The sequence below is a fragment of the Cervus elaphus genome, chromosome 20, assembly GCF_910594005.1.
Source record: "Cervus elaphus chromosome 20, mCerEla1.1, whole genome shotgun sequence".
Taxonomy (NCBI): domain Eukaryota; kingdom Metazoa; phylum Chordata; class Mammalia; order Artiodactyla; family Cervidae; genus Cervus; species Cervus elaphus.
The window spans coordinates 76,889,918-76,899,016 of record NC_057834.1 but is presented as its reverse complement, the minus strand read 5'-3'; the positions used below and the strand labels follow the sequence as shown (position 1 = coordinate 76,899,016).

The 9,099-nt window shown below is 41.3% G+C and overlaps 1 protein-coding gene across 3 annotated transcripts in view; it reads right to left on the bottom strand.

Annotated features, from left to right (window-relative positions):
- Positions 1–2,266: 2,266 nt before the first annotated feature.
- LOC122676928 (guanylate-binding protein 6-like) overlaps positions 2,267–9,099 on the bottom strand; it is a 33,291-nt gene continuing 26,458 nt past the window's right edge. For 2 of the 3 annotated variants that reach the window (XM_043876529.1, XM_043876530.1), the window contains exons 10-12: positions 6,991–7,093; positions 6,568–6,671; positions 5,555–5,680 (exon numbers count right to left, since the gene is read on the bottom strand). In XM_043876529.1, coding sequence (XP_043732464.1) covers positions 5,561–5,680; positions 6,568–6,671; positions 6,991–7,093 — 327 coding nt within the window. In that variant the 3' untranslated portion in view covers positions 5,555–5,560. Of the gene's footprint in view, positions 2,584–5,464; positions 5,681–6,567; positions 6,672–6,990; positions 7,094–9,099 lie in introns of those variants that run through there. The other variant, XR_006335667.1, reaches the window with a different exon arrangement.

Sequence of the window (9,099 nt, the reverse complement as noted above, 5' to 3'; positions counted from 1 at the left end):
GGAAAAAGCTATTTCTGGCTTAAGGTTCCTTGAACCATTTTTGATGTGTCAGAGAGTCCACATGATCAAAGTCCGCAGACTTTAACATAGTTGGGTCGGAGTTTCGGGGGAAGGTGTCTATTAGCGCTATACAGAAAGAGAAAGCAGGATCTAATACAAACCGAAGGCCCCAAGTGTCTGTGCATTCATCCACCGTTAGCCTCATTCTGTGTTGTCCATTGTTCTAAATTTTTAGGATCCACATGTACTTCACCAGGAATGGTTACCTTCTCACTCATCTCCACTACTTTTTAAGAATATTGGAGCCAATACTCATGTCACAATTGTATTACTATAGTGAAAATCTTTAACTATATATCTAATTATCTTAAACTAGTCTATCTCATTCTTGCATGAGAAGTGGTGTGGACAGCTATCAAACTGCTACTCTGTTTTGTCTTGGTTCTTACTTCGAATGAGGGGAAAAGAAACTGCAGCCATTGCCCGACAAGGACAAACTATAGTTAGGCACAAACATTTTCTTTTTCAAAGTATTCCCAACTGTTCAATATACCCAGCTGAATTCCACTCCCTATTTTGTGCCCTTTAAATGTGCCTTATAATGATAAGCAAACAAAGGGAAGCTAATGCAGACAAATTTGGAGGAGAACATGTAAATCTCTTTAAAGCTATAGCTTTGTAGTTAGCCCCTTGTTATGCTGGCTATGACCATAGCAGGACTTCAATGTCCTTTCAAAGATGAGCTTTTTTTCAGCTCTTGGGGATGTGTTTGGCCACTCACACAATAGAGAATCAGCTTAAGATCATGTGACATGAATTCCACTGGTTCTACCACAATCACACAGTTCAGAACTAGTTTGCCCAGTAGGATTGTGGAACACTCTCAGGAGGCAATTCAGATGCCAATTTGACCATAACTCTTGAGAGGATGGGACACCATTTTTCTGGATGTGGTCAGTAACTTAAGCCCAAAGTCGATATTGGATGCTGTGTGGCCAATAGGCATAATACATGGGTTGGAGGCCAGTGGCACACAGTGTCACTCCCAGTGACTTTTTTTGGGGAAATTTGTGCTCCTTGACCTTGAAAATCTAGGTCTATGGTTCTGGAGAGGGAGTGTTTCATTGAGGGGGCACACTAAGGGCACCATTAAACCTAAAGCTATAGATGCTGCCTATTTTCTCTGGGCATCTTTTGCCAATAAAGCAGCAGGCACAGGAGTAGTTTATCATGACAATTGAGTTTGATCATCATGAAGCAGTACTATTGCTACCATGTGATGGGAGCAGGGAGGAATATTTTGGTTAAAATACTAACCTACGAGTCCTAAGGGCATATATGTGTCTTTGCAGACCTTGTTTTCTTGGGAGCAGAATAAAAGCACTGTTGCTGTTGTTATTCAGTCACTAAGTCATGTCCAGTGCTCTTGCCTGGAGAATCCCATGGACAGAGGAGTGTGGCAGGCCACAGTCCATAGGGTCTCAAAGAGTTGGACTTTCTATTTGCATTTCTAATGAATTTTGACAATCCATCTGTAACACTAAATAATTTCCCTAGTAAATACATCCTGGGAGGACTGTGTAATACCCAGTCAACAGGCAAGAGACCCTCGTGACCACGCCATACACAAGTCTAAGGAAAAAGGGAAAGGGATGTAGAGATGTCCAGAGTGGCTCACTCTTCCTGTACTAAGTACCGTGTGAAAAAATGATTATGATGCTGCCTTCCTACAGAATTGTTCAACAAATACTTGTATAGATCTTTAATTCCATTAGCAATTAGCATATATTTATTAGTTATGAAGTCTGGAAGAGGCCTTTCACCTGGAACTTTGTCTTGAGATGAGTATAACTTTATTCCAATAGATGACCACTTAGGACTGAACATCAGAGCAATGCAGGTTCCTTTCACTCTGCTGTTAACTGTCCAGTCCCTTACTCTTGACCCCTTTCTCTAAACCATGATCACTTCATGGTGGAAACATGTATGCCTGTTTCTTGTTTGCATCACTTCTCATGTGTGTCAGGGAGATTTGATGGGAAAGCAGAAATCCTCACTGCCCCCTTTACCAAATCATCCAAACTTTCGGTATTCAGGGCATTCTTCTGGTGACACCAGAGGGTCTTTGGGGACTAGACAAGCTCCAAGACTTATTCCAGAGAGTTTGGTTAGAGAAGTGGCAACTGAGTGTTAAGAAAGCAGAGTTATCTGGTAGATGCCATGGTCTGTCAGCTTGTGGGTGTCATATTCAGTGAGAAATATATCCTCCTATGAAAAGTATAGCTTTATTTCAACAGAAGCTCCTTGAACAGCTGCTTTATGATGACAACTGGAGTATCGCCAATTACAGTATCATTGTTCGTGGGTCAAAGGTGATGGCCTCATTGCTGGATAGTTTTCTTGCAGAGAAGTTCGAGGAACCCAGAGCATGTGGGGTGTCCAGTCCCTCCCAGAGAAGAGCACAGGTACAGACGGGTGTGCATGTACTTTCCACCCAAGTCCTTTCCGTTGTTGTTGGTGTTTTAATTGCTGAATGGTTTCCAAGTCTTCGCAACCCCTTTGACTGTACACCACTGGGCTCCTCTGTCCATGGGATTTCCCAGGCAAGAATATTAGGAAAAAAAAAAAAAAGAATACTTAAAATGCATTTCCATTTTCCTCTCCAGGGAATCTTCCTGACCCAGGGATTGAACCCTTGTCTCTTGTATTGGTAGATGAGTTCTTTACCAGGGAAGCCCATCCTTTTAGTACTAGTTCATAAAACTGTTCTTGATTTTGAGTGCCCTAGGCAGCAGTTAATAGAGTGAGGAAATGGCAGTTTGTGGTCCTGAGAGTGGAAGGTCATGTATTTATCCACGTTTGTTTGAACACCTCACCTGGGGATTTTGAACACCTGGACTTTGTAGGGGAGATAAATACACAGTGAAGATCATCAAGTAGATGAGATCATAAGGCAGTAGGGGAGACAGAATATAAACAGGTTATTTCAATATCAAAATTATATGAAAATCCTGTGGTCAGAGTGAAACATGGCATGATGGCAGCACACAGGAGGGACACCACACCCAGTTCATTCTGAGTACAAGAGGCTAGCATTAAAGAGGTGACAAGAATACCTAAAATGTTGAGTTGAAATTGAATGAGTCTCCTTTGAATACATGATCTTTATAAATGTGCAGGAATTGTGAGGTCATTCCAGCCAACATTCCAATAGACTTTACACCTGAGAATAACTTATGGACTAGCAGTTCAGAGCCTTAATGACAACAGTATCGGGATGCATATCTAGTACTTTCTGTTTCCTGCTGTAATAAGTAGATTCCTCCTATGGAGCTGAGTTTTTATTTCTCATAGTGTTTGATACTTTCATCCTGTCATAAGAACTATTCCATTCCATATATTATTATTTTTATTTCATTATTTATATTTATTTATCTTTGAGTAGGTAATAATTCATGCAAAATATAAAACCCACAGAGGAATATGTCATACGAACCTATTTCTCCTCTCATTTTTTATCTCAGATATACAGGTCCATTCCTGTTGTGCTCAGGGATACCAGTTTCTTTTCTATTTCCAGAAATAGAGGAAAATGTGTGTATATACTGATTATGTTTTAAATCAGTAATGCAACTTACACACTTTCTATATCTTTATTTTTTTTCACTTACAATATATCTTGACCTCTTGATGAAGGTGAAAGAGGAGAGTGAAAAAGCTGGCTTAAAATTCAAATTTCAAAAAAAGGAAGATCATGGTATCCAATCTTGTCACTTCATGGCAAATAGATAGGGGAAAATATGGAAACAGTGACAGACTTTATTTTCTTGGGCTCGAAAATCACAGCAGATGGCGACTTCAGCCTTGAAATGAAAAGACACTTGCTCCTTGGAAGGAAAGCTATGACAAACCTAGACAGCATGTTTAAAAGCAGAGACATCACTTTGCCAACAGAGGTCCATATAGTCAAAGCCATGGTTTTTCCAGTAGTTGTGTATGGACGTGAGAGTTAGACCATAAAGAAGACTGAATGCTGAAGAATTGATGCTTTCAAACTGTGGTGTTGAAGAGGACTGTTGAGAGTCCCTTGGGCAGCAAGGAGATCCAATCAGTCAATCCTAAAGGAAATCAACCCTGAATATTCCCTGGAAGGACTGATGCTGAAGCTGAAGCACCAATACTTTGGCCACTTGATGCGAACCAGCCGACTCATTGGAAAAGACCCTGATGCTTGGAAAGATTGAGGGCAGAAGGTGAAGGGGGTGACAGAGGATGAAATGGTTGGATGGCATTATCAACTCAATGGACATGAGTCTGAGCAAACTCTGGCAGATAGTGAAGGACGGGGAAGCCTGGCGTGCTGCAGGCCATGGTGTCGCAAAGAGTTAGACACAGCTGTGCAGCTGAGCAGCAACCTCTTGGAGACTGCCTCACCTTAGCACAAATAGAGCTTCCCTGTTCATTTCAGTGACTGTAGAGTATTCCTGTGTAAGTGTGTCCCAGGATTTATCTCACTAGTATGTGACAGAGGGACTTTAGGGATGTTTCCAGTCTTTTGGGATCACAACAATCCCATCAATAAATATACTACCGCACATTCCATTTTCAACTTGGGTACATAAATGTTTAAGATAAATTCCTAAATGAGAACTTGCTGTATCAACAGTATTTTCACTTAAAGTGTGGTATATATTTGCATTAATCTTCACTCTTCCTAGCATATATCAGAGACTGCCAATTTCGTGTCCCCCTTGCTGGCCTATGTCCTGTCCAAACTACTTTCTGGTCCATCTGAGAGGTGACACAGGTCCCTCCTAATTTTACCCCTCATGTCTTTTATAATCAGTAAACGTAGACATTTATATTCTCATGTTTTTACCCATTTGAAAAATGTGATTGTTGCTTTTCCCTCACTGATGTATAAGGGTTCATTATGGCTTAAAGAAATCATCTCCATGCCTGTTTCATGGAGACTTTTTCTCTTATGATTTGTTTTTATACTTTTCTTAAAACTTTTCTATGAATCAATCATTATCTACTAACTTCTTCTCCATTTCTTTAAATTAATTCAATCAAAATTAGGACTTCCCTGTGGACCAGACGGTAAAGTGTCTGCCTACAATGTGGGAGACCTGGGTTCAATCTCTGGGTCGGGAAGATCCCCTGGGGAAGGCAATGGCAACCCACTGCAGTACTCTTGCCTGGAAAATCCCATGGACGGAGAAGCTTGGTAGGCTACAGTCCATGGGGTCGCAAGGAGTCGGACACGACTGAGCGACTTCACTTTCACTTTCAATCAAAATTACTTAGATATTTGTATATCAGGCCCTGATTCTTCAGGCCCTGATAACTTCTTTTTACTTTTAAACTTTTCTGGATTGAAACTACCATGGCATATTTCAAAGATTAGCAACTATTATAATGAAACCCTTTACAATGTACTTAAGTGGAATTGTCAACTCACTTAATAATTCACATGAGATGCATCATCCCTATGCACATTGTGAAGAAAAGCCACTTCATACGGACATTAACACAAAGGTAAAACCTGCCAGGATCCTTAAAGTAGTAAGCACGTATTTTCATTTCTTATAGTTTCTTGTTGTCGTCTCGTCATTATCTCAATACGTAATTCATCAGATATCTTTTGAAAGTCCACATGGAGTTGTTCTATTTGCACCTGTAAAAAGAAGATAGTACCCTGTTGAAAATATCCAATTGTCATCTTTTTATATCTAACAACTACAGCAGCTTAGCATATGTGTCTATTTCCTACTACTTTAGATGTTCTTTGATGAGTCTGTCCAGTATTTCCAAATGTTTGAACATGGTGGGAAGTGACAGAATCCATGGTTTAGCTTCCCAGGATCCCTCAACACCAGCTCCCTGGGCAAGGAGGAGTTAGGCCTAAGTCAGGACTTAAAACTACACCAGTAATGTGTTCTAGCCCTAAGACTGCACTTTGGGAGAGAATGTAGGTGAATTCTAAATATTTCTCAGTCCCCTTGAGGTAGGGTGACCACACACATGTCACAAATAATGAGGTTTGCTGACTCTCTTTAGAACACTGAAACTCCAGGTTTGGACAAAGAATTCATTTACTCTAGGTGTATAAAGTGAATCAGGCAGATCTGGAAAAAATGCAGCAACTTGACAGTTGATACTTTTGAGAGCAGATGGGAATATTACAGGTCTCGGATGGTTGTTCCGCAAGTCCTAAGTTCTCTAAGACTGGGATCCTGTTCACTTAAGTGAAGTGTGACCCTCAGTCCAGGAGCCTGGGCCGTTGTTTGTCCCTTCCAAGCCTTAGCACTGCAGAAGATGCTGAGTCTTACAGAGGTAAGTCTTCAGCACGATCCACATTGATGTTACATGAAACCTGTCTTTGGATTTCTCTTTGGGATCTGACTATAGGTCATATTTCTGTCCCTTTATTATTGAGAAACTAGCATTTTGTCCATCAGACTCTGCCCATGCCCATCTAGACTTGTGCTCCAGCACTTCCTGCTCTTTTAGAAGGTTTTCTCTTTCCATCATGAACTTATGTATCAGTTGGGCTATACTTACCACGTGGCTTCTCTCTTGGGCCTCCAATTTTTTATTCTTATCATTCAGTTCCTGTTTTAGCAGATCCTGTTTCATCTCTGCTGCTTGTCTTTTGGTACGTTCCTCTGTTTCACAAGAGTTTTAAACAAAAAACAGTTATGCTGAGCTATACCTTCCTGAGCTCAAAGACTAAAATGACATTAAATTGGTGGGAAGGAGTCTGACTGTTCCTGCTACCACATCAGACAACCTGCTTTGGTATATGATGTAGACACACTGATTGGATGTACATACAACCCAAACTCCCTTGTTTATTTCCACATGTAGCAGAGAGGTTCCACAGAAGAAGAGGAAGCTCTGGTTCCAGGAAGTGTTTGCTCCCAACCTGTCTAAGGGCAGCACAGGAACCACCTTCCCCTCTGAGAGCTCAGTCCTCCCCTGTACCTGCCATGGCCTTGGCCGCATCAGTGAGGGCCTGGTCTGCCTGCAGGATGGCTGCCTCTACTTCTGCCTGTGACTGCAGGAAGCTCTGGAGGACCTGGTTTGCCTGAGGAAACAACAAAGAGCAAAGACTTGTCAGGCAACATCAATATAGTATCTTCCTGGGGAAATTATTGTTCAGTGAACCTACAGACTTCTTTGGGATGGTTTTGGTCACCACCTCCTGTTCAGTGTTACACACCCCCATCCATAGCTCTTCAGGCACTCTGTCTAACAGATCTAATCTCTTGAATCTATTTGTCACCTCCACTGTGTAAACATCAGGGATTTGATTTAACCCATATCTCACTGGCCTAGTACTTTTCCCTACTCAAGGGAGAAAGGTAAGTATATACCCAACTGAATACAGAGTTCCAGAGAATAGCAAGGAGAGATAAGAAGGTTTTCTGACATGGACAATACAGAGAAACAGAGGAAAACAATAGAATGGGAAAGACTAGAGATCTCTTCAATAAAATGGGAGAGATCAAGGGAACATTTCATGCAAGGAATGGGCATGATAAAGGACAGAAGTGATAAGGACCTAATTAGAAGCAGAAGAGATTAAGAAGAGGTGACAAGAATACACAGAAGAACTATACAAGAAAGGTTCCAATGACCTGGATACCTCAGTGGTGTGGTCACTCACCTAAAGCCAGACATCCTGTAGTGTCAAACGGGCCATAGGAAGCATTACCATGAATTAGTGGTGGTGATAGATTCCAGCTGAGCCCTTTAAAATCCTAAAAGATGATGCTGTTAAAGTGCTGCCCTCACTACGTCAGCAAATTTGGAAAAGAACAGTGGCCACAGGAATGGAAAAGGTCAGTTTTCATTCCAACCCCAAAGAAGGGCAATGTCAAAGAATGTTCAAACTACCACACAGTTGCACTCACTTCAGATGCTAGTAAGGTTATGCTCAAAATCCTCCAAGCTAGGCTTCAGCAGTACATGAACCAAGAACTTACAGATGTATAAGTAGGGTTTCAAAGAGGTCAAATTGCCAACATTTGTTGGATCATGGAGAAAGCAAGGGCATTGCAGAAAATAATCTACCTCTGCTTCATTGACTATGCTAAAGCCTTTGATTGTAAGGATCACAACAGTGTGGGAAATTCTTCAAGAGGTGGGATTACCAGTCCACCTTATCTGTCCTCTGAGAAACCTGTATTCAAATCAAGAAGCAACGGTTAGAACTGGATATGGAAAAACAAACTGGTTCAAAGTTGGGAAAGGAGTATGTGAAGGCTGTATATCATCTCTCTGCTTATTTAACTTACATGCAGAGTACATCATGTGAAATGTTCGACTGGATGAAGCACAAGCTGAAATCAAGACTGCTGAGCAAAATATCAACAGTCTCAGATATGCCTGTGATACCACTCTAATGGCAGAAAGTGAAGAGGAACTAAACAGCCTCATGAGGGTGAAAGAGGAGAGTGGAAAAAGCTGGCTTAAAACCTAACATTAAAAAAAGCTAAGATCACGGCTTCCAGTCCCATTGCTTCATGGCAAATAGAAAAGGAAAAAGTGGAAGCAGACAGATTTTATTTTCCTGGGCTCCAAAAGCACTGTGGATGGTGAGTGCAAAAGTGAAACTAAATATGCTTCTTCCTTGGAAGGAAAGCTATGACCAACCTAGACAACATATTAAAAAGCAGAGACATCACTTTGCTAACAAAGGTCAATACAGTCAAAGCTATGGTTTTTCCTGTAGTCATGTATGGATGTGTGAGTTGCACCCTAAAGAAGGTGGAGCACTGAAGAATTGATTCTTTAGAACTGTGGTACTGCAGAAGATTTTTTTTTTTTCCATTTATTTTTATTAGTTGGAGGCTAATTACTTTACAATATTGTAGTGGGTTTTGTCATACATTGACATGAATCAGCCATGGATTTACATGTGTTCCCCATCCCGATCCCCCCTCCCACCTCCCTCTCGACCTGATCCCTCTGGGTCTTCCCAGTGCACCAGGCCCGAGCCCTTGTCTCATGCATCCAACCTGGGCTTATGATCTGTTTCACCCTAGATAATATACATGTTTCAGTGCTGTTCTCTCGAAACATCCCATC